Source organism: Antechinus flavipes, chromosome 3 (genome assembly GCF_016432865.1).
Source record: "Antechinus flavipes isolate AdamAnt ecotype Samford, QLD, Australia chromosome 3, AdamAnt_v2, whole genome shotgun sequence".
NCBI lineage: Eukaryota > Metazoa > Chordata > Mammalia > Dasyuromorphia > Dasyuridae > Antechinus > Antechinus flavipes.
In genome coordinates this window covers 33,372,186-33,399,234 of record NC_067400.1, presented here as the reverse complement: position 1 = coordinate 33,399,234, position 27,049 = coordinate 33,372,186, and the positions used below count along the sequence as shown (strand labels likewise).

Here is a 27,049-nt window from a genome sequence, read left to right as displayed (position 1 = left end):
CACCCTGGGCAACACAGTTAAACACTCTTTGCCTCAATTAACTCATCTATAAAATGAGCTGGAGAAGGAACTGGCAAAATACCCTGGTATTTTTGCTAAGAAAACCCCAAATGGAATCACAAAATCAGATTGGTTTTTGCTTTTCTTGGTCCATGGTATGAATTACAGAGATTGGCAACCAGTTATTTAAAGATTTTTTTTAACTTAACTCCTTCCTACCTTGTGTATCTTTTAACATGGATTTTTCCAACTAAATTATAATTCATTTGTACTGGTCTATTTTTTCTTTATGTCTTGTTCTCTTTTACTTTTCTCTCTTTTCCTTATCTTTTTCCCCCTTACTTTATTTTTCTATTCCTTCTCTTTTGTCCTTCCTTCTCTCCCTTTTCTCTTTCTTCCCTTCTCTTCCTTCATTCATCTTTCCCTCTTCTTTTCTCCCTCCATCTTTTCCTTCACTAATTCTTCCTTTTTCCTCATTTCTCTCCCCTCTCCTTCCTTTCCTCTTTCTTTCTTTCTTCCCTATATCTTTTCTCTTTCTTCCCTCCTTTCCTTCTGCCTTTCTTTCATCCCTTCTTTTCTTCCTACCTTATTTCTTTCCTTCTTTCTTTATTTAAATTAAAAATTTTGTTTCTAATGTAGACCGCCAATATCTTTACAATTTCTAAGCTTTAAAAAGTTACCTCAAGTCTAATAGAGATAAAATAACTTGTCCAGTTAAAAACAGGTAGGACTTGAACTGAACTCAGATACTCCAGACACAGGGCCTAAGCTCTCACTATATCAGAACTTGATGTCTCTAAAGGAGAAATGAAATCCTTTGACACTAGAGAACATATTAAATTGTTTCATTTTTTATCCTTCATTCATTAATTGAATGAGACAAAAATACCAATATAGGGAAAGGAGGCGGACAGGATGGGTTTGGGTGAGAGTCCCAAAAACCAAGCTGAGGAAGCATCTTAAAAACACTTTTTTTTTTGGAATATGTGACTTGTCCCCAGCCCCTACCCCTTTTTAATATTGACTCCAATCTGCTTTCCTTTGTTTATAGCAAGAGAAACCTTTTGGAAATCTCCAAAGATTTGCAGTTTTGCTTCAGGAACAGAAGTTGTGAGACTGAATTTGCAAGCTATAGCGGCCTCAAGGGAGGAGAATAAGCAAAGCATATGGGCTGGTCCCTGGGGGCCAATGATTCAAAGAGAGGAAGCCATCCTGGGAAGAGAAAAAGTACTCTGTGATAAGAGGGCCTGGCCCCTCAGCATCTCTGCTTATAAAGCTGGGAGCACTCCGATTGGTTTCAAATTCAACATTTTCAACCTCATCTTTTTTGGTCATACCTCCTCTTCTTGTAAGGGGTTAGAGCATAATCTCAAGTTTTTGCCAAGTATTGATGGAATCATGAATTTGTGACAGAGTTGGGAAGTAAACTCTGATTTGAAAAGTCATTTCATAATAAATCAGAAATTTTAGAAATCAGAAAAGGTTAAAAAATGGGCCTGTTTTATTTTTTCAGACATAGAGTCTTCCAAATAAAGGAAATGAACTTTGACATTCACACAGCCTAACACCAATGCTGTTCAAATGGAAGACATGCTATTCATTTGTGGTATATTAGAAAAATCCTTAGGTATGTGGATGGAGAACCTGGGCTGAAATGCCTATAATAGTATTTTTTATTTGTGCAGTAGCAGAAAGAGCATTGGTCTTGGAATCAGAAAACCTAGGTTTGAATTCTCGTTATGGCACATACCTTGTCTGACTCAGGGTATAAAGAAGTTGAATTATATAGTTTTTAAGGTCCCTTCTAAGCCTGAATCTATTTCCTTATAGTATTTGAGCAGAATGTAAGTAAGCTCTATGAAGGCAGACAATATATGAGATTTTTTATCTGTATCACAGTGCTTGGTGCACTGCAGTTGTTTAACAAAATAATGTCCATCTACCAGTGTGGATACTTTAGCCAGATCACTTGCCCAATCTGTCCTCTCAGTTTATTTATTAGCAAAAAAAAATAAGGGAAAGATTAAATGATCTCTAATGCCTCTTTCTAGCTTCACATCCTACACATAGATTTGAAAAATTAACTGTCTTTCTTACTTAAAAACATTCCAGTACCTATAAAACATCCTTCATTCAAAAGTCTTTCTCAGCATTTGTTGGGTAGATTTTTTGGTCTTTATTTTTTGTTTGTTTTTCCTGCTCAAGGGCTTTTCATCAAGTGAAATCTCTTGAAGATCACAACTCTGGAAAAGATCAGTTAAAACTGTAACCTCTCTAAACACATGGCCTGTTTTTACTCACAAACATTTATACACCTTCTTAAAACTGTTTGCTTCAGTGACAAATAGTATATAATGCTTAGTGACAACATAAACATGATTTTCTGAAGAGAAATAATCATCCAGAGTTGCTACCTGCTTAGTTTCAATGTAGTTATTGAATAAATATTCAGAATAGTTTTAAGTAGATAAAGAGATAACCCAAAGCTTCCCAAAGCTCTTCCCATGTACCATACTGTCTTTCTTTTAGCCCATATGTAAAAGCATATTGATACAGGTAGATCTATGGACTGGTAAGGAACAACCTGAAGCATTCAAAAGCCAATAACCACTGATGATGGGGCAGAAAGGCTGGAGGAATTCAGAGGATGATGGGATTTTCTAAGTGATGGGGACAGCAGCATATGTTCTATTGGCTCAGCTCTAGGATTATGTTATCATTAGTCCCAGAGCAGGAGAAAAACCATGTCTCACCTATGAGTTTCTAGTTTGCTTCAGTGAACTAATCTGTGAGAAAGAAATAAGAAGTTGTTGTTGTTGTTGTTTTTTTTTTTTTTTTCTTAAGCCCAATCTTGTTTCTCTGAGGAACGCAGGAAGTTTGCTTGGCAAGAGGGAGGGGGTCGATGATGACAATTAAGCAAGAACTGAGGTAACTAATGTGAAAATTTGGATCTCAACTATGGATTTATTAAGCTCGATCTTCAGGAAGGCTGAGAAAGTTCCCCAATGTAGCCCACATCCAGTAGGATTGAATTTCAGAGTCAAAATGGGATAGCTGCTGCAAATAGACCTGAGAAGGGCTTTCTCTTACTCTGAGATTAATGGTAACACACAATTCATTAATCTGAAGGTATGAAAGAATGTGCAGATTTATTTGGAAAAAAAGTTCCTTCAATTTTCCATAAGATCACTGATAAAAACAAACAAAAACCTACTTCTACTAAAAACAAATGACATTTACATAAAGGAGCTGAATCCTATAGAAAAAATTTTTATCATGAACTTTTTAAGATTAACAAAGGAATGGATTAGCAACAAGCATTGAAATCATGCTTTGCACAGGACATTGAAATGGATTTAACTCCACATCAATGTTTTTTGTCATACCATACGAAACACAAGAGATAGACAAAGAATATCACATCATTAATGATTATCTCAGAATAATATACTTTAAAACAAATCCAAAGGAAAAATGACATTGCTGGCCTGGGTTCCCCCATCCCCCAAAATACTATGACTATCTGGATATATTAAAGAGCAGTTTTTTTATCTAAATAAAGAAAGTCACATTTTTAAAGTTTATTTTTTCTTCTAGAAAAGTAGCTCAATAAAAATGTATTACACAGATCTCTTGATCTAGCCTTCTCATCAAAATATATATATTTACCTCTACTTTAGAGCCTTAATCGAACTTCATAAAGCAGAGCTTGTTTTTTTCCCAGCCAGAAGATGCAATCTTTTCAAAAATGCACTAAGAAAGCATATTATGATGAATGCTTAACCGGGGGCATTATGTTTTAAGTTATTTTTTTCATCTATATTTTCAGACACACACATATTAGAAAATTTCAGCTAAATGGATACACAGTAACTTCATGGATCCTGAAGTTATAGTGGTCAGGAAGCCAGGGTTATTATGTGCAATTAATATAACCATAATAATTAATTTAATAATGTTAATTCAAAAGCCAATTAAATCAAGAACATAAAAAATGGTTAAAAATCACTTATTAAATGCCTATTATATGCCAGGAACCACAATAGGTACCAAAGATCCAAACATAAAAACAAAACTGTTTTTCTCCTCAAGAAACTTAAATTTTAATAACATAAGGGAAAGGTGGATTTAGGCAGGCAATTGTTCCAACTTTTACAGAAGCAATGGAGTCATACTGACTATTTATAGACCAGGACTAGACAAGTGCCTCAATTCCAATTATTTTAATAACAATTTGTTAGGCATCTGTAGTAGACACAATAGGAACAAAAATGAAGCTGTTCCTAATGTCAAGGTGACTTAAAATTACTACTAACACTTTTAAGAAGCACAGTGGGCTTTCTATGCAAAAAATTTATGGAGTAGTACACATAGTACAAGTAATCTCATCTCAATTTTATGTGATTATGCAAAAATTCTTTGCAACAGCTTATTTGATTTCAGGAGCTCAGATAATTCCTGGCATGACGCAGAATGAAACCTTTCTCTGACTTAGTAGGTGATAAGCTCATTTTTCTTGTTGGTTGGTTGTTTTTCCAGTCATATCTAATTCTATGACTCCATTGGGATTTATCTTGACAAAGATACTTGAGTGGTTTGCTATTTCCTTCTCTTGTTCATTTTACAAATAAGTAAACTGAGGCAAATGGAGTTTAATAACTTGCCCAGGATCATACAGCCACTGAGTGTCTGAAGCCAGATTTGAACTCAGGAAGATGAGTATTCCTGATTCTAGGCCTGACACCCTACTCATTGTACCTCACTGCCCACCATTGGCTTGTAGAATTGTGAATTTTGAGTGGCAAGGGCAGATGAAGAAATTGAGCAAATTCCAAGGGAACTGACCCAAAGAAAGAAGTTAAGTCACTTGCTCAGGGTCATACATTCTACTTTTGCTGCTTAGAAAAGTAATGCTTTAAGTTGTATTGAATTTTAGATTCTGGAAATAAATTACTCAAGATCACAAAGGGCATTAGCGGTACAGTTATATTTGAATGTCCAGCAATTCTCCTCAGTTTAAGTTTAGCACTGTTTCCATGACCATATAGACCAACAGTTTCTCAAAGTTGGCCTAAACTAAGACTCAGTTGACTTGATTAAGATGTTTATAAAAGTTCCAAGTCAGAGATTCTATACACATCTAGGCCAGTTGACTTTGTATGGAAAAAACAAAACAACAAATACAAGCACAGCAAAAAGGAAAGAAAAACTACAATAACAAAACCTTTTGGATCATGTGAGGATCTTCTCACTAAAGTTATCTTTATTTATTTTAGAAATAATTTATACAGAGGATATGAAGTGTCTTAATTCATTTTTAAGGTTTAGAGAGCTTAAGACATTTTTCTAAATTTCTCTATTTCTCTGGGTGTCTGTCTGCTTTTATCAATTGATCTATCTAACCATCTATCCATCCATCCACCCATCCATCCGTCTTATTATCTCTATTTATCTATCTATCTATCTGTCTGTCTGTTTGTCTGTCAGAGTATCTGTCCATCTATTTACCTATCTATCCATCCATCTATCCATATTGGTTTCTTCAATAGAATGCAAGCCATCTGAGACATTCAATTTCTGTTTTTGTGTCTATAATCCCCTAGAATTGTGTCCAACATATTGTGGATATTTAATAAATGACTGTTGATTGATGTTGGACATTGGGAACAGCCTAACCCAGCCACCTTAAAGACAAATACTTTTTTTTTTCCTGAAATGGGGCCTTGTCAAGAGAAAAAGGAAGAAGAGTGCATAATTAATGCATACCAATCACCACTACTAAAAACTAGACAAAGCTCTAATTTCCAGGGATAGTGATTCAGCAGTGTCTTTGTATATCATGCAAGAAGCTACAAGATTGCTTTGTAAACCTATTTCTCCAATCTCCTGAAATTTCATCCAGGACACTGAATCATATAGAACTAACTTCACCAAGCCACTCTGTGGATTAGCACTGAAAGGTAGCTTTTGTCTGAAAACATTACAAAGCCATAAGGAAAGAGACATACAACCATAAGGCATTAAGTAATTTTATGCAACTAGAGGATGACTGTATTTTTCTTTGTAGATAACCTGACAAAATATTGGGTGTGCTGTTCAGATATTATATGTTAACAAACCACCATGTCTTGATACTTTATCTGTATAGACAAGAAGGGCTATTAAAGCCCAGTTCTACATGATTTATCATCCCACCTTCAAGAATACCTTTCATTCTTTCAAACTGCCAGTTTTAATTCAGAATACACAGCGGGGTATTATTTATATTTTAATATTTAGTCATTGTCATCAAGGAGCTTTCTTCCTTATCAATTAATATTCAGCACATTAAATCAAAGTTAGGAATAATTCAGGAAGCCAAGCACAAGATTTGTTTCCAGTTTCCATGTCATATTACAATTACAATTTTAATCATTTCTGTTATTTCTACTATCTAATGTCCAATATATAGCCACCAATATCATCATATCATATATTTTGTTAAGGAGTTGGCTATAATATATTCTAGTCAAACAAGACTACTTTTGCTGTTCCCCATTCACAAATCTCTTATCTTGTATTTTTTCTAGTCTGTCCAATATTCTGAAATGGATTTCCTTTTAACTTCCAATCTTTCAGACTCCCTCGTTTCTTCCAGTTGTTGAACTGAAATACTACTTCTTATAGGAAACCTTTTCTAATGTTCAACCACTCCTAGATTTAAGTGGCCCTTAAAATAATTTTGTATTTTTTGGAACATATGTTATATTGACTTATTTGTGTATATGTAAACTTCTGGAGGAAAGGGAGCCTAATACATGCTTTTGGAATTGATAGTCAAATAAACATCTGAAAAATGTAACAGAAAAACAAATGAGATTTAAAAATAAAACCAGAGAAAAATAACAGCACCTAGTCCTTTAAAGGGGATAATTGTTTGTTTTTCTTCATCTTTTTTTTTTCTTATAAGAACAATTCTCAAGGATAGGAATGAAATGCAAAGCCAAATAGCCTACTTATGAAGATAATGGAAAGTTGTCAGCAAAATCTTTGACCTTGCCACAGAATTATAGTCGATCCTTACCTTTTAATAAAAATACAAGTCTGTTTATTCCCCCAAGCCAACCTTACCCATGCTAAATTATTTATGTATCCATTCTAATATGTATTTCACAACTGACAGGACAAGTCTCCTTAGAACCCTTCTACTGACCCACCTGTCATGATGACGGGGTAAACAATGTCACCTTTCCAATGCACGATGAATTCCAAAGAAGTTGCAAAGTACACCATCCATCATGCTGGCACTAAGTAGGTTTTCGAAGTAGATCTCAGATATCACAAATGCTGTTTAGACTGTTACCAGAAAGCACAAATTGGATAGCTCACACAAAATGGCCCTATGATGAATGGACAGGATGGCCCTACAAAGAAAAGGAATGCTACTATTCTAGAAATAACCTTGTCAAAACAAAAAGGAGCTATGTGGTTCTTTTGGCAGCCAGACTATAATAACTTAAGAATTCTTTTAATGGCTAAGTAAATAAAATATACTCCAGATTAAAAAAAAAGCCTACTAAAAACATCCCCAGGTTGATTTGAATTAGGAATTGCAGTAATATTTCGATACTCCCAAAACCTGAAATCCCATAAAGACAGATCTTAATTAGCCAGTCAAAAAAAATTTTAAAAGCACCTACTATGTGTCATGAACTGTGGTGAATGCTCATATCTTATACACATTAATAGATAGGCTTCATGAGGGGTTGTAATCCGAAAAGAAAAAACGCATCACTTGATGACTAACTATGCAACTGTATCTCTAAATAAAGCTAAACCATTTTTCAAAAATGATATAAAATAATAATAAAAACTAGCTTTTATAAAGCACATTAAAGTTCACAAAGTACAAATGTATTTTCCATCTGATCTTCACAAATCATAGCATTTGGAAGATAGCGCTACTACTATATCCATTTTACAGATGAGGAAACTGAGGCAGGAAGAGGTTGAATGTCATGTCCAAGGACATGTAACTATAAGTATTTGAGGCTGGATTTTACCAGGGTTCTATCTACTTTGACTTGTAGCTATCTCAAGCAAACAGAAGGATCCTGGAAGGTGTGGATTTAAATTTAGTCTCTGGCAGTTGCTAACTCTGTGAATATTGGCAAGTACCTTTCCTTTTATTCATCTATGAAAAAAGGAGAATAATGTCCACAGTACCTTTTCCATAGAAGCAGCAAAGCCTAGTGGATAAAGAATGATTCCCATAATCAAGAAAATCTTGATCCAAATACTGAGCCTGACGTATACTGTCTACATGATCATGGGTAACCCCTAGGTTGTACAACAACCAAAAACAAGAGGCAAGTGCTATGAAATGACCGAAAAGCAAAACAAACCAGAATCTAATCAGAACAAATGCAAATCTGTCATGATCAACATCCAGCTGATTCCCCGAGTTCTTTACCTTGAAAATCCTTGATTCAATTTTATGCCATGGAACACAAATTCTGTCTGTTCTGATTCAAGTATAACTGTCTCAAGTATTTTGTCCATAAGGTTCAATTTGTATCAAAATTTCCTAATTAAGAATCATTGTGGAACCCCTCACCTCCAGGATGTTTTGATACACAAACTACACTTGTAATGAGTTAAAGCTAAATAAATATAGCTAGCTAACATGTATTTTCTAAATAATGGTCTGGGTTTCAAAATTTGACCTCAATTATAACCATATTGGTTACATATAATGTATCTCCTGTAGATACAATGGTGACTATATATAAAATAATTTGAAAGAAATGACACAATTAGGTGGTGTAGTGGATAGAGCAAATAAAATCAGTTGGACTTAAATTAAGCCTCAGATAGTTGATATTTACTGGCTGTGTAACCTTAGATACCTATTGTCTGAGAAAAAAGGAGATGATGTAGGATAGGAAATCAGTCAAATACCCCTAAGACTCTAAGACATAGCATCTAATACAAAAATACAGGCCCAATAATAGTCACCTGTTAATTTCTATAATTTCTGAGGAATGAAGCTATTTGGAGTTCAAGAGAAAGAGAAATATGACCATGACGTTGGGATTGTCTTATTAACTCAGTCCATTCCTGGTGAACAGAAGAAATTTAACTAGGGTAGAAGATGGGGTTACAGATAACAAATGAGTAACAGATCTGACGAGGAAAGGGGAATGTTTCTTTCTCCCAATTGAGCTCACATATCTCATGATCCTTCCCAAACTTTGAGACACAGTTTCAATAACCATGCATCCCTCCCAACATGTCCTCCCCACCCCTGCTATTCCCATCCTTTCTCTCTACCTCCTTCCTGATGTTGGTGAGTGAAGGCTGTCTGCTAATACCAAGAATAAAGAATGTGATCTCTGCAAGATAAGCCATTCTCTCCCACAGAATGATGGGACCCAACTGGGGAAGACTTAGGGAAATGTAGAGACTGCCAGATAGGTTACTCACACCCAGTAACTGAGGTAGGATCTGAGACCTACCTTCCTTCAGGAAGAGCTAACCATCCTGCTTACCCCTCTAATAAACAATTAGTGATGTTCCAAAATGTCTGACTATAGTAATAATGCTCCACTGGGGGAGTATCTCTTCCAATGAAACGTTGTATCTCAAGACTCAGGATCTTTCCAAGATGTACTCATCTACATCATGCTCAGCTGAATTTATCCCAAATGAGATAATAATGCTCAGCAGATCAGAAAGGATAGAGTGTTAGCCTTGGAGAATGAAAAAGATCCAGATTCAAATGCTGCCTCTGAAACTTGCTGGCAGTGTGACTTAGTCAAGTTTGAATCACCAGTTCTAAAGATCCTCTGATTTGGTCTATTTTGTTCAAGGAAATAATTCATGGAGTTGTGCCCCCTTTTGCCTCATTATGGGGAAGGAGGAGGAGATGAAGTTTTTTTGTTAATGAATAGCAAGCTGAGGAAAAATAAGATCTGGATTTCTAATAAGAAATGTTTATCTCCTATATTCATTCATAGTCTCTCTACTAACCAAATAATTTGTAGAATTCAGCTAGAAACCAGCATGGAATAATTAGAAGTTAAGAGATATAGAGAGACGCTAGTCCATCCTACTTTATTAAGCCTTACAAAATTTTCCGTAGGTTTTACCTAGTTTAAGTTGAAAAATATATAATTACTCATTTTTTGGTACGACAAATTCAAAATACATTAAATGTTTAAAAGGAAACACTACCAGGTAACACTTATCTGCACCAGGAAAGGGATAGCAAGTCTTAAGAGATGAGATAATATTATCCTTCCTTCTCCAGCTGAATGCTGAGAGCATTGGAAGCTGAAGTACTATAATCAACAGAGATTTGGGAGGATAAAGAAAATGAAAGGTGACTGCTTAGATGTCCTATAGTACCAATCTGTCAGGGGGCAAAGGATGACTAATTTTTCTACAACCTCAAAAAACTGCCATTATATGCAAGAAATAGGAAGGAGAGGGGAGAGAAAGGAGAGGAGAGGAGCCATGAAGAGAACAAAAATTTGTAGAGCCATGCCTTCAACCTTGTGCATGCACATTCAATATTTTATTAACTTTTCATTAATTTTAAGACTCCTGCCAGGATTCCTTTGGCTGAAAGCAAGTATGAACCTGTGCAGCAGGAAAGAAAAAAAGGGTGAGTTGGTGGAGCAGTGAACATGGAATTTCAAAGAAATCTTTAGATATTATCACAGAACAAAGTTTTTTCTGCAAAAATCTTAGATTCGGTCAATGTGGTCTCAAAGATCCCAGGAACCATAACCAGAAAAAACTGTCACCTTATTAAAATTAACAGGCAACTGATAGCTTCAAAGGTGAGGAAATAAAGCATTTACACTCTTCTTATTTTAACACGGCCAACTGAAACCTTAATGTTAGAGAAGCCATTTCTCTATTATTGACTCATTCAAATTAACGTCACTTCCCACTGACCTTCATGCCATGCCATCTCCACTCATGTCATTATCTCCACCTTTACCCCCAATGGAAAACTGGAATTGATCCTTGTTCCTGCTCTTGGACTATGATAGGCCAGCTTTGGTCTTATCTCTCAGAATCCAAGTCTCTATAGAACTTTCTGGCTGTCTTTATACCAAGACAGCTCCACTTAGACTATCTCCTCTTTCTCCTACAATTCCTTTGTATTTGTTATCTTCTTTCTTTAGAATCTAAACTCTCCAAGAGCAGGGATTGCCTTAATTGACTTATTTTTATATCCCTAAAGTTTAGAACAGCACCTGGGACATAACAATTATTAATATTTTATATGATCATATGTTTGGTAAGTGCTGTCTTTTTATTTTTTCTTTTTCTATCTATATCTCATTATATCCACAGATTTAGAGCTATAAGAAAATTTAGATGCCATCTAGAATCCCTCCCCCCCCCTTTTTTTTTTTTGCTATGAAAATACCAATGCTTAGAGAATTAGGTTCACTTTCTTAAGGTCACTTAGGTGACCTTAAGCTTCAAATCTATGCTTCAAATCTAATATTTCTTTTACTTTTCTATATTATATCCATATATATCAAGTGAAAGTTAAGAGGGCAACTAAATAATTAAAATATGCAGACATGGAGGTGCAATCGGGTTAAGAGCAGTTTTGTCAAGCATAAATAGAAACAAGAAACTATACATAAGACTCTTGGCAGGCACATATAGAAAACTACATATTAACATTAACTATGTTCTATTGTATTTTTATTTATTTTGAAAAAAATATTTCCCAATTACATTTTAATTTTATTCAGATCATAGTTGGGAATAGTAGACATGGTGCATGATCCCTTTGCTTTAGGCAAAGAATTCTACTCCTGACTCTATTAATATAATAAATCAATGGTATAGATTTGTAGAACTCATTTAACAACTCTTTTTATCACATCCAAAACTAGAAGTGACATACCTGTACTCCCTCATTTTATTCTCAAGGGATTGAATTAAGGGAGAAAGAATGAGATCATAGATTTTTACACTTGGCATTAACTTCAGAGATCATCCATTTCAACTTTGAAGGAGGGGAAGTTTGCCAAATATTTCTTAAGATGTCGTATCCAGAAAGGAATACAATACTTCACTGTAGTGTGATCAAGGCAGAGTACCAGGCCTGTTATCTATTATCTCTCCAGTCAGCTTAGGTTTTTGTTTTGTTTTGTTTTGTTTTTTTGGGAGGGATGCTTGAGTTTTTTGTTTATTTGTTTTTGTTTTGTTTTGTGTAATCATAGTCAATCATAGTGTTATAAGTCAATTTCTAGCCTAGCTATTTTCCCCATAAAATACAGTCAAGCCAAAATTCTCTCATAGCTTCTGAATTTCCATCTGAAATACAATGTATTTTTGAGTCTTCATTCTGACCTATGCCAGAACAAATAATCTTTCTAGTTTTTATCAAAAGTAAAATTTATTATTATGCTCGTTTTAGAAAAAAATCAGGGGAAGCTATGTGCTGCAGTAAATAGAGCACACACACATATGAAATCCAATTGTATGTTTATATCTACATCTATGTTTCAGGTATATTTTCACATATGTGTGTATAGATAATAGATATAGATGCAGATACAGTAGAGGAAGAGAGGGGAAATCAAACAGAGGTGGCAATAACAGAACCCAGTTGTACTCTGTTAGAAACTCTTTTGGTACTGATATCCATTTAGCAAATCAATACTTTCATTAAGGTTGTTCAAAAAGCTACAAGGCACCTGCTTTACTATCAACCCATATATTTGTCTTTTGTCCACAAGAAGATCAAGAGAGACAAGTATTAGAGACGAAAACGGGAAAATAGTTACCTAGTATTGTCATAATTAGCAATGAAGATTCTTTTCTGCAATCATGTGTTATTTATAGTTTCTGAATTAACTATTGATCATAGCACCATGATGATGGCATGAAGTCCATGATCAAGATTTTTTTCCTCCTGAGTTTTACCTATTTTGACAATATGTGCAGTCAATGTTGATTAGTACTCCAAGTGCTAAACCCCACTTGGGAAAACATGACTTCAAATCCTGAAACTCACTATCTGAGTAGCACTGAGTTAGTCTCTTTAAATGTCAATTTCTTTATTTGAAAAAGGTGGGGGGGGAGGTAATTTCTAGATTAGTTCTTTAATAATAATGATTATGATCTTCATATGAGAAAATAGATACACATCATTCTACAAACTTTAAGGTTATAGGAATATTTGATATGATTGTCATACAATGGAGGTAGTTACTAAAGTCAGAAATCAGTAAGGGATCAACGAGGGCTAAGTTTACCTGAAATCTAAGTTGCCTTTTTTTGTCTCAATGATCTGATCATAGGTTATTCTATTAAACTGATAATTGTCAAAAAGATAATTTTTATCATATGAAGTTGGAAGTTGCTCAGATGCTAGCCAGTGCAATTCATACACGAGAATATTAAACTCTCTGCAAAGTATCTAACCAGTTTCTGTGTGAAGACCTCTAGTAGAGTAATTCTTCCTTTCTTCTCTCAAGGAAGCCATTTTAAAAGCTTTTTGCCCCTGACATAAAGCTGAACTACTCCTTTGCTACTAGTAGCCATTATTCCTCATAATTCTCTCTGGGGCCAAACAGAAAAAATCAGGATCCACCCAGTAAATGACAGTTCATCAGATACTTGACAATGGCTATCACATGCCCAATAATTTTTTTCTTGTCAGCCTAATCATGCTTGGTTTATTCAACAAATGTTCAAGCTATCTTATTCTGATTACTTTCTTCTGCTTCCTATTTATCAACATTCTTCTTAAAATGTGACTCCTAGAGCTGAAAACAAGTCGGCATTCCAGGTATGGTGACATCAGTTCATCCATTTTCCTTAGCAAGTATTTATTAAAGTAACTATTATTAAGTATTTATTATACTTGTAGCAAAACCCTGGGATATCAAACCATGATCAACAACAACAACAAAATGGTCTTCAAAGTACCTACATTCTCTTTAGGGATACAATTTACACACAAATTTAGAAATAAAAAATATGGACCATGTCACAAGTTTCAGGGCAGATTTAAAGTAGCTTAAATCTTCACTAAGAGACTTTTGAGACACACACAAGTACATGCACATATATAATATATATGTGTAATATATATATACACACACGTATATATGAGATCCAGTTGTGTGTTTTAATCTATAATATGTGTGTATAACAATCCAATTTTGTTTTAGATACATTTTCATATATGTATATATAGATGATAAGATATAGATATAGTAAATTTACAGATAAATATACAAACACATATGAATGAAAAGTCATTTCAGGAATGAGGAGAAAATTAACAAATGGGTAAATGAGGAAAGATCTTATCTGGAGACACTATCTAGGCTGAGTCTTAAATGGAATTAGAGATTAGGAAAGCATTTCAAATATAGGGATTCCACATTAGGAGCTGTGCACTTTAGGCACTGTCTGAAATTAGATTGGAGTGGTCAAAGAAGGGAGGCACGGATATTACTTAGGAGGCTACTGCAATCATCTAGGTAAGAGGGATTAAGGACTGAACTAAGATGCATGACCAAATCAATAGAAAGAAGGGTAGGGTAGGATAAAGACCTGTTCAAAGTTGGCACCTAAGGTAGAATTCTAAGTTAGTTTTCTTCTAGAAGTCATACACTCCTAATCAGAACATTATTCAAGGAGTGTATTTACATTTTTTTCTGCTATTTAAGGAAGACATTTCACTTGTTTCATGTCTTTTATGGCTAAGATTTAAATATTCTTTCAAAAACTGTATTCTCAGGCTATATAGTATATAAATAGGAAATCAAGGAACTAAGAATATTCCTCTTTAGTTAATTTCCTTTTGAAAAAAATCCATGATAGTTATTTTAAAAATAATTATCCAAAGCACTGAATTCATTTTCTACCACTTTTTTTTCTGTGAAAACATAGTCTTAGAGGATTACCTTCTAATAATCTTTCTAGTTTTATCAACCCATTAATGTTTTCTCAATCAAGTGTTTGCTTTTTGAGGGAAGGGATAGTTTCATTTTGACCTTTCCATACACAATGATTAGCTCAGTCTAGAATACAGTGGGAATCCTTAATGAATATTTGCTGATTCAATAATTAAGAAGCAAGGTGTGGAAAAATGTTTTTCTTTCACCAACAGAACTGGTTTGAAATAGAAGGAATTAATCATACCACACAATAGTATTAAATTCTCATTATGTGTCTTCACTTTCAAAACATGTCAACAAGAAGGTTGATTGGAGGGTCCAGAATTGCAAGTCTTTCCCTTCCCTCCAGTCTCTGAGCCTATAACAGACATTTCCACCACTCACATCTTGCCAGAGAGTTCAATTTAGATGAAAGCTGGTGTTTTCTAATTCCATTTCACCGTAAATGACAGAGACAAATGGTCATATTACCTCGAGAGTTCCTCTGGCAGAGTAGGTAGCATATGAGTACAGCGGTCCTTGGCTGGGATCCTTGCTGAGTCCTTGGTCACATGGCTGGCCATTAGGATAAAAGCATTGGCTGCTGTTGTTCAGAGTCACCGTATTTGGAGAAGAGCCCGGCAAGCTAAGCAGGACAGAGTAATTGAAAAGCTGTACCTCTTCTAGGCCATGAGAAGTCCACTGAGCCTTGAGCTTCTCTGAAAATTCTGTGTCATCTCCACTTTTAGTTAATTGTATCAAATGCCTGAGAGAGAGAGAAAGAAAGAGAAAGAGAATGAGAAAGAAGCAATTATTAACTTCTTTAATCCAATGAAATATTGATAGTAGTTCTGTCCTTTGAGGTACATCAACATTGTCCATCAGGTTATAAATGAGCACAACAAATACTTAGAGCTTCAATTATTCTTTAAAGTGATCAGAACACTACTATATAACGCTCCTTTTAATTATGAAAATATGTAAAAAAATTATAAAAAATAACTATTTTTTTTTTCAAATCCAGCTCTGCTATTGAATACATGAGTGGTAAACTTAATATTTGGACCTCAGTTTCCTTTTCTGTTAAATGAAATTGGAAAAGACTTCTCAGGTATCCCAGGATATGCTATTTTGATCCTAATATTCACATAATGCTTCAATGCACTTAGGATTATACATTGAGAGCTAGAAAGAGTCTTCTAAGGCCTCTGATCTCTTACCTTCTCTTTTTCATACAAGGAAGATGAAAGTAGGAGAGTTAAGACTCAAATAGTACCATGAAGAGAATTAAATGGTAGAGTCAGGATTGAACCCCAGTATTTCAGTTTACCACATCCATTATCCTATTTGATAAAACCAAACATGACCTTCTGTCAGACCGTGAGCATGGCCACTTTTAATACAAATGAATAAATAATGGTACCATAATTAATTCTATTCAATGCCTGAGAATTTCTACACCTTCTGTAATTGTTGCATCTGTCTATGTTATTTTTCCTGGGCTGATATCTGCAATGCTGTTGACTATTTAGATTTTAAAACCCTACTGAATTCATGAAATGTTTTCTGAATTATCACTAAGATATCACTAGACATGCATGCTTATTAAATATCATCCTATCATAATACAAGGCCTGAGCTCAAATGAAATGGTGCAGGGTGGCACTCTGCCAGGGGTTTTTTATGACAAAAAAGTCATTCTCTTAATTTGTTATTGCTATTGGTATCAAATCCCTTAGCCTCCACCATCCTGCTCTTCTCCACTATGAAACCCAGTTGTGTGTGTTCAAGCACTCTATTTATTAAAGCACCTAATATCAGAGTACCTGCCGTGGAGAAAAGATAGGACCAGATTGTTTACTATAGTTGAAGCAAGTGATCTATAAAACCATAAGCATTTATTAGTTGCCTATAATATTCCAGGTACTGAAGCTACAAAGATAGTAGGTTCATTGCATTTAGGTTACACAGATATCAGTAAGATTCCTTCAAGAGTCATTGCCCAGGAGTTACCATAGTTTTGACTCACAGAAGTGTATAATCATGGTCATCCCATTCATGGGATGTCCATGTGTCCTACATGTCTCTGTTTGTTTATACCATATGGCTTCTCCATCTCTAAATAAGAATTGAATATTTATTTTTAAAACTTCAAAATTAGTTTTAAAATTTTGTATTTTTTTATTCTGCAAAACAGTATTCTGGCCCTATTTGTTTTTTCCCTACCCTGTTATTTAATTGATTTAGTCACCATTCCATCTAATGCTTGTGAGTTATATTGTATACTCTGGAGGAACAAGTAAATGACATCCCAGAGAATAAGATCCAGAATTAGGAAGCCCTGACTCCAAATTTTATCTTTAACAATGATTTTCTGTGTGATCCTAGGAAAGTCAATTATCATCCATCAGCTCCAATTTCTTTATCCTTAGAGGAGATTGAGCTTTCATTTGAAGCTTTCAGTGAGGAATTTCCTCTGAAGTAAAGGTTGATATCTTCTCTGTAAGACTACTACTGACTTACCTTGGGACATAACCAGTATGTTTCTAAGGGAGCACTTGAATCTAGGTCTTTTCAGCTCTGAGACACTACCACGTTTTTATTTCTCATTTACAGAATGAGGATAGTTAGAGTAACTCCCTTAAATAGTTTTTGTGAGGAACAAATTATAATCCATGATAATCATGAAGTCCTATGTAAATGGCAGCTGCTGGACAAGCAAAGCCCAGTCTGAGAGTGGACCTGCCAACAACCAACATAGGGTGGAGGGGAGGGTGGGGAATGGGAGAGCCTGTTTTGGGATGTGCATGATGCCAGAGAAAAGAGGAATCTGGCTTTCTATTTCACATCAGATACCTGGAACTACTAGTGACTGTTTGCTCAGTGGAAGAGAAAACCTTTTTGATTAGCTGCTGAGGGAGAACAGAGTGGCCACAAAAAGGTACTGAGTAACTGAATCAATCTTTGTCTTCTCTGTAATCAAGATAAGAATATGAAGCTCTGGAAAAGGAGACAAGGAGGTAACACCAGGTATCTGTTCATCTACCCTGGACTGACAAGAGTATAAAGCACAAGTTTTTTTCTGTCCTTGTACTTGATTTCTTCCTGATATTATAGTAGAGATAGAATGGACCAGAAGACAAACTTTTGAACTTTGAAAATTCAAATAAGACACCAGAGTTCTAGGACCTCTAATACATTTTTGAGGTAGCTAGAGCCAAGTCCAGTTTGGACAATGCACCAGAGTGACCTTGGATCTACAGCACCAAAAGAACTCCACTGACTCTCAGGGGTACCCCTAGTATCTAGAGGTGGAGATTAATTCAGGCAAAATCTGAGGATCCAATCTGCTAGTCTTGGGGGATTGGGAGAATAAATCCAGAGCAGTCACTACATGTGCTAAAATATCTATTTCTATGCATATATGTATATAGACAAATAGGTATGATAGAAAGCATCTGTCTATCTTTATCTCTTCTCTCCTCTCCAACTGCCTATTTTGTTTTTCTCTTGCTCTAGTTGTTTCTCTATCTCTCTTCTGTTTGTCTCTTTCTCAGTCTCTATCTCTCACCTCTGTCTCTTCTGTGTTTTTGTCTATTTCTCTCTGTCTTTATCTATCTCTGTCTCTTTCATTCTCATACTTGCTCTCGTTTTCCCCCTGCCTTCTCAAAGAAAAGATTTGATTAAGTTCATAAGATCTTTGATTGAGCACTGAAAGGGATTCCAGAAATCATTCAGTCAAGCCTGAAGTGACACCTTCGAAGTCAGAAAGGTAGTAAACATCAGAGACAGGATTTAAACTTAGTTCCTCTAACTGCAGAGGTGATATTCATGCCATTGTATCATGTGGTTCCCTACTGACAATTGAGGAGGGAGAAAGCAGGTTGAGCTAAGATGGGATCTCAGAATCAGAGAAATTCAAAATCAGAAGGGGTCTTGGCAGCCAATAGGCCAACCTGAACAAGAACCCTACCCCCCATTCCCCAATATTCTCAACAAGTGGTTATCTAGTCTTTGTTCAAAGAGTTTAAGAAGGGCAAAGTCTCCCTGATATTTTGGTCAATTTTTGGACAAATCTTATTTTTAGGACTTTTTACTTTTAGGAGGTTTTCTCTTATATCACCTACAGTTATTAATATCTTTCCTCTCTCCCCTATTATTCCTAGTCAAGTACTTCAACACTAAACAGAAAAAGCCACGTGCCATTCCCACAAATACATGTACACATGATATTAGTTCTCTTCTGAGTCTTTTTTTCTAAACTAAACCTTCAAAATTCCTTCAATTAATTCTTGCACGATTTGTTCATTCTTCTGTTGCTCATCCCCTCAATGTTCTTCAGTTTGTTCATATCTTTCTTAAAATGAATTTAGTCTCTGTCTTTGTCTCTCTGTCTCTGTATCTCTCTGAGTCCACGTCTCTCTCTGTTCCTGTCTCTGAATCACTGAATGTCTCTCCCTGTCTATGTCTGTCTGTCTGTCTCTCTTCTCCATCTCCTACTCCCTTCTCTTTCCCTCCTTTTCTCTTTCCTTCTCCTTTTGCCTCTTTCTCAAAGGGTTTGTGTAATAGAGAAAGGGGCTGGTTTTATTCTGCTATATTCCAAAGTCTGTACAAGCAGACATGTCAATATGTTAAAAACAAGGCTGATGTTAGAGAATTAGCTGCATTTTCATCTCTGCCCTCGATTTCTCAAACACAGAGAAATCTTCAAGGCCAGAAAGAATGTGTCACCTAAAATCACAAGTTATTTGCTTGACAGAAATGTTTACTCTGCCTTCATATTTAAAATAAGGGTTTCAATGGGCCAGTGGTTTGGCAGATGGCATAATGAACTGTCACGCCTGATACCTGACTTGGGAAGTGACTTTGGCATCAGTGTTCCATTGGCCAACAGAGACTGGAAACAGGATGGTTTTGGCTTTGGAAGACAAAATGCTGTTTATATCGCTGTTCAACACCTGCTACTGGATGAGCCATAGAGCTTCACTGATGTCAGGGCTGGAGGAAGCGATGCATGGAGTCTTCCTAGCACTGAGGTGACTGCCAAGTGTGTACTCTAAATGACTAGTGGAGGAAAACAGTGGAGGAAACAGAAGACAGTTACGAGGACATTTTTGCTACACGCCTATGGAGATTATGTATTTGCGAGTATTGGTATGAGAAATGCATGCATTTTTTATGCATATAGATATTTCAAGAGAAGGAAGGAAGAAGTACCCAGGAGAGAAATCTGCTTTATCAAATCATACTTCATTACACAGCTATTTGCATAAAACATTAGATGACCATCTGCTAATCCAGTCCATTTTATATACTATATTGAAATCAATCAGTTCAGATGGCTGGTTACTGGAAGTCACAATAGTATGGAATCAAAGAAAGAGGAAAAGATAAAAATGACAAAGAGTGAGAAAAGACCAATTCTGACAAGGAAAGCATATGGCTCATTGTAACATTTGAATACACTGTCATTTAGACACTTCACCTTTGCATAGATGCAAAACAAACAGGTAAGAAACTACTTACATGGACATCAGCATCTTTGTATGAAATTCACTCTAATCACCCCGAGCTGAGCCTACTGTCCAACTAGAGACTCCTCAATTCTTAGACTGTCAATAAACAAAAGAACTTTCCAAAATGATTCTGATCTGGTACCAAAAATAAAGGAAGGCAGAAAGAAAACAAACAAAACATTACATCTACTTCCAAACAAGAAGAAGGCAAAGGAGAGAGAGAGGGAGAGAGCAACTACCCGTGGACAAAAATTTTTCTGCCACTTCATAAATTCAGAAACCTTTCTTTGAAAGATATTTAGGGCCTGAGATTTTGTATATGAATCAATTGTTACAAATGTATGATAAAAAGAAAAGGTTTGAGTAATCAATTCTTGAATTTATTTTTCTCTCTCTTTTATCTGGTTTCAAATAAAGAAAATTAAGGTAGGGCTGTTGATTGAAATCTTAACACTGAAATTGTGCTTAAAAGTTTACAAAGTGCTTTTTGTACATTATTTTACCTGATCCCCACAATAAGTCTTCAAGATAGGTACTGTAATCTTTACTGTGTTCATTTTTACAGAAGAGGAAACCCAGGCTTTGTTAAGTGACATTCATATTCCTACACTTCATTTTGGAGAAGAAATTATGTATCTAGTCCCTTTTCATTAAAATTAATTCCAGAATGAAATAGAATTATGCATATAGTACTGACTTTAGTGATTAGTGGAATACAGAACCATTTATTTTTCTTCCTTGATAGATATTTTTAAAATTAATAACAACTATGCCTCTCTTTCTGGCTGGACAAACTTTGTGATTGGTTGACAGAAGGTGGGGAAGTTATATGATCTACGTCCACCAAAAAATAATCATAATAATGAGAGGATTTAAAAGATCTTTGAGAAAGCCATGTTAAGGTCACAGTTTGCTTTGTTTTAACTCAGAGGAAAAACTTTATAGGACATCATCAAATAACCGTCTTCAATGATAATTCAGGGACACATTTGTCCATCTAAGAGAGAAATAAGGAAGAGCTTAAAATAAAAAATTTATTGGAGGAGGAATTTTCAATTATAATGCAAAACTCTGGTTTTTTTTTTAACAGTGAGATTAATTACTTGACAGATTATAAACTCTGTGAAGGCAGGGACTACATTTTGTCTGTCTTTACAAAAGCAGAGCTCTGCTTTTAGTGTACAAGTAAGTATCTAGCACCTGGCTCTATGCAAGGCACTAGGTTAATACTTGGGAAATGGAAGAAAGGAAGAAAGATGATAGTTCTTATTCACAAAAGGACTCACATTCTAATGAACTTGTGGTCTTGAAAGAGTTAGCATTATAATATAATTAATAATGATTAATAAATGAGTTTTGAAGCATCATCAGATATCTTCCTCCAGTTAAGTGAAGACTAGTGGATGTCACAACAATTACTTCTTGATTGCAGGATTACAGGTTTTTATTTCTCACTTTCTGTTTCTTGGAGGTGGATCAACTCAGCAATAACCCAAGTACAAAAATACAGAAAACGATTTTTAAAACCACCTTATCCTAGAGTATGTTAAAAAGAAAGAATGAGCACAGAGACCCAATGGCAAGCCATCACTTTTTCTAAACTTGTATAGTTTCATCTCCTGTTAACAGTAAAGAAAATCTGTTTCACAGTGGGCACATTGACTGTTTAAAAAAAAAAGTGGTATCAGACATCACTAGGATGAAACACTTAAGAACATATTCTTGAGGGAAAAAATGCGATTTAGCAAAATAAAGACTATATCATGGCTGGGGAGGCTAATAAGGTTTCAGGGAAAGAGATAGAGAGTAGAAATTCCGCACGAGAATACTAAATATATTGTTAGCAGCATCAGAGCACAGAATCCTTCACCCCCCCACCTCATTCCCTGAAAGAATAATTGTCAAAGGTCACCCTTCAGATTTAATCTTCTTAATTTATCTAAAATAAGACTTCAAGCAAGCTGCACAAAATGGACAAGTTAATCCAATCAGTACTACATTACAAGTCTTCAATTTTATCTGCTCTGCCCTCTAATGCAATGACATAAACTTGGATAGTGCCGAAACATACAAAGTCTTTTGATTAACACGGTCCTTACTTGATGATCCACTGTTCCCACAGGTGTTGAATACATTAATAGACTAAATAATTGAAAGAAACACATTCCATTTCAATAAGGCTATGTTGAAATGGCCTCTCGTTTTCACTGTATTCCAGGATAAGCAAACTTATTAGAAAGGAAAAAAATCAAAATAAAATATTCCTTAGCTCTTTTCTTCCCCCACTCCTCTCACAGGGAAGTGCCACAAAACAAAAGAACAAATAGGTATATAGGATTCTCCATTTAGGGGAACCTTATTAGAAGCAGGGCTGGACCTAAAACTCTACTCTCAACTGAGAGAAATAATTAATTTTTTCTTGTATCACTAACTAATTATTGAATCAGGACCAAGGTTAATTCCCTTTTCTACTTCCTCATCCAGAAATCAACCAGTCTGGGGAATCTTCTTCAAAGACTTACCCAGCTGGGATGTCTGAAATTTAATCAAAGTCAGTAAAAGAAATTCCAAATTTAGGCAAATGGGTAAATTTCTACTCATTATGCTTACTCAGACAAGTCTGGGAAAATATGTATTTCCCTTTATCCAGACAGATGATATGAAAATTGATGACCAAGACTTGGGCACTCAGTGCCATGTGCCTTAAAACCTTCATTTTAACCTAGCCTACATCTTACTACAATATGCATTCTTTCATTGTGTTAACCAATCAGAGTTCTATAATATGCATTCTCTCATTAATTGTTAACCAATCAGAGCTGATTGGTATCTTCAGAAAAATCTGCCCTGAAGAGGGCATATGAACTGCCATGAGAGGTCTTTGGCATTTAAGATTGCCATGAACCTTTTATTAATAAATGAATTAATTAATAATTCATATTAAATAAATAATGAATAACAATTATTAAAACAATAACAATTAATAATTAAATATAAATCATAAATCATAAATAATTTGCCTAATTAATAAAAAGATTAAATCACCCAGAAACTATGTCTCTTACACATTTTAAATGTCACACAATCTAGTGATCTTTCCATCATGCTAAGTAGTCTTGAAATTGGTCTTACTGATTTGCTCCTTAACAATTGATTTATGGATGCTTTTTTTTTTTTTTTTTGCAATAATCAAAACATCGTTTTTTAAAAAGTTTGTGTTCAAAGAAGCAAAATTGTATACTGAACAGAGGCCTAGCTTTAGAGTCAGGATGATCTGCATTCAAGTCCACCGGTCTTATTTACATACTAGATGTATAACCCTGGGGAAGTAACCTATTTTCTCAGTCCCAGGAAACTCTCTGAGATGTTAAGTTGCCCAGCATGTATTGACCTGCATAAGGAGAGGAAATTTCTTCAGTGGGAATTTCTCATATCAATGAAATCACAGTTCTAGTTCATAGGATTTTTTTCTCTATTTGTATGACTATTCAACTTTCTCAAGGTGTACATTTATCTTAATTTTGTTATAGAATATTAAAACGTATGGTAGATAGCATTTTCATTCATATAAGCAAGGAAGTTTTAAAACTTGAGGGAAGCAACACCACAATTGCTGTTCCTTTTGTATTATATTTGTTTTGTTGCCTTGACTAATCATGGCAGTATCATAGGAATATTTCTATTGTTCTCAGAAGCAGATAGGATTTAATTAAGTTCCTACTGGAGTTGGGATGCAATACAGTTCCTAACCGAAATCACTTGCCTTGGTAGTCACAAAACCAAACCAAAACAACAACAACAACAATAAAAACCCAACAGTACCCAGGAGAGGTATCTGCTTTATCAAATCATACTTCATTATATACCTATTTGCATAAAGTATTAGATGACCATCTGCTAATCCAGTCCATTTATCTACTGTATTGAAATCAAATGTGTTAGATGGCCGGTTCCTGGATATCAAAACAATATGTAATCAAACAAAAAGGAAAAAGTAAAGTGCTAAGGAGAGAGAGAAAAGAGAGAGAGAGGGAGAGAGAGGGGGCGAGAGGAGAAAGAGAGAGAGAGGGAGAGAGGGAAGGAGAGAGAGAAAAAGATAGGGAGAGAGGGAGGGAAAGAGAAAAATGGAGAGAGGGAGGGAAGGAAAGAGAGGGGAGTGGAGGAAGGAAGGGAAAGGTGGAGAGGGGGAGAGATGACCAGTTGTGGCAAGTAAAGCATATTGCTTATTCTAACATTTGATATGCTGTCATTTACACACTTCACCTTTGTTGTACACACAGAGGAACACAGCAAGCAGAGAAGGAACCACTTACATGGCCATCAGCATCTTTTTTATGAAATGCTTTTTAATCATCTAGAGCCTAGTCTGCTGGTCCAACTAGACCCCTCTCAATTCTTAGACTGTCAACAAACAAAAGATTTTTCAAAATGATTCTGCTCTGGTACCAACAATGAAAGAAGAATAAGGGAAAACAGAAATAAACAAACAAAACCATATCTAATTCCAAACATGATTTGATTCTTACATGTTCTGAACACTACAAGGAATCTGATCCAGGATAATACTTTTTTTTTTTAAAGTACTAAAGGTGGAGTCAAGTTGCAACTTATGGAAGGCAACAATGGAAATATATAAAATTTTAGAGAGAAGGAATGATCGTAAAGCACTAAAGTATTTATGTAGAAACATCAAAATCACTTTCCCTTGAAAATTCTTTGAGCTACACATGATCAGACTTTGATTTGGTACAAGGCTTCACATACTTATTCAAGTTTGAATTGAATCCATACACATCATGAACACAGAGTTGTGTTCATGACATGTATCTGATGCTCACGAAAGAGTAAAATCTTGTCAGAGAGAGAGTACTAATCAATCAATCAAACGTTTATTAAGGATCTCCTTGAGTAGGACAGTTAAAAGTAATTTAAAACTGAATTTAATGAGGGTGTTAGAATTTCTGCAGAGGTGCACAGCTTCTCACAAGAGACACCCTCTTCCCCAAGCAAACATTTCTGAAAGACACCTCCCCCAGTGACATTTTTCTCATGGGGAGGGTAGGACAACAATGTGTGATAAGAAAGTTAGGGAAACTTTAGTTAGGGAAAGAACTTTAGTTAGCCAGAAGGGAAGAGATGAGAGGGATCATCAATACATTCTGCAGATGAGCTAGTGTTACTCAAGAAACCTCAGCCCAAATGCTCAGAAAGCTGGTAAGTCTGAGGAGAACAATCATTGTAGAAGATAGAGTTTCACAATGTTTGGAGAGTACAGGAAGATTTGGACCCATAGGATCAAAAATCAGAGTCTTAACTAAAAACCACACTTGGGTCTGAATCTGTTCCTCCCAATGGCTAATGTCTGATCCAATGAAAGAAATTACTTTGTATGCATTTTTTATCTTTTTCTCAGTGTACATGCTGTATCACCCCAAGAGAATGCAAGCCTTTTGAGGGCAGAAATTCTTTGTTTTGTTTTGTTTTCTTGATACGATATCCTTTGAGCTTAACAATAGTTTTTAACACAGAGTAGGAATTCTGGCTATGATGACTGAATGAATGATTAAGATTACAGATGCTTAGATTTAGACTTGAAACAGATCTTGGAGGTTTGCTATAACCACAGGATCACATGTCCAAAGCTGGGGAGGTGCAAAGCCCATACTTCAGAGGCAAGAAAATTAAAGCCCAGGGAGAGGATGCTATTTACTTATGGTCATACAAGGTACATCAAAAGGTAGGATGTGAACCTGTTCTTAGATTCCAGACTTAATGCTTAATGCTAGACTTAATGCCCTTAACCTTAACTTCTCTCATCTCTCTTCTTTTAAATATGCTAGGACCATTTCCCATCCAGCTCTGGGGATTGATTTAGCTCTTTTTATTTCATAAAAGAAGTTCCAGGGTATGGTTTTACAATTCAGATCCCACCTGAGTCACATTCGTCAATCCTAATTTCTCCTTTCTTTCCTCCAGTGTTGGTGCACAGAGGGAAGATAGTTATGTTTATAGAGATGTATCAGTTAGATGTGAACAGATGTGTGTGTGTTCTCTGCATTGAAACACAACTTTATTTCACATACTTCCTAGTCATATAGTTTTGGTGTGTTCAATAAAAACACTTGAAACAAATTCTGTAGAAATTCAATGACAGTTCCAAAGAAGAAGGTTTGGTTTTTCAATTACATTGACTGATAAATCTTAACAATTCTATCTCAGGTTTCTATAGCATCCTATCCAAAGAGCCAATCAATAGAATTACAATTCACCACTCATTTTAGTCAAGCACGTATTTTAACAAGGCAATAGAAAGGTCACAAGTTGTAATCTGAAATCCTGTGTTTGAGTCTCACTGCTACTCTCCGTCACTCAAATTAAAATTCTAAGTCTCAGGTTTTTTTTTTCCCTCGTAAAAGAGTGTTAATAATACTCTCACACTATAATGGAAGGATCCAAAAAACAAAAGTGTGAATGTAACTTAAAAAATTTTAAAGTCCATACAAACATAAAGCATTCATATCATCATTATTAAAATAAAAACATCAGGAGTTGGTGAGTTTTTCAATAGTCCATCCCTGACTTCAGCCTATATGCTCAGCAGTTGACCTTTAAGATGAAGTCAGT

General features: G+C 35.3%; 1 protein-coding gene across 1 annotated transcript in view; it reads right to left on the bottom strand.

Annotated features, from left to right (window-relative positions):
* NAALADL2 (N-acetylated alpha-linked acidic dipeptidase like 2) overlaps positions 1-27,049 on the bottom strand; it is a 979,587-nt gene that overhangs the window by 563,947 nt on the left and 388,591 nt on the right. The window contains exon 3 of the mRNA XM_051983192.1: positions 15,402-15,675. Within this exon, the coding sequence (XP_051839152.1) occupies positions 15,402-15,675 (274 nt within the window). The remainder of the gene's footprint in view (positions 1-15,401; positions 15,676-27,049) is intronic.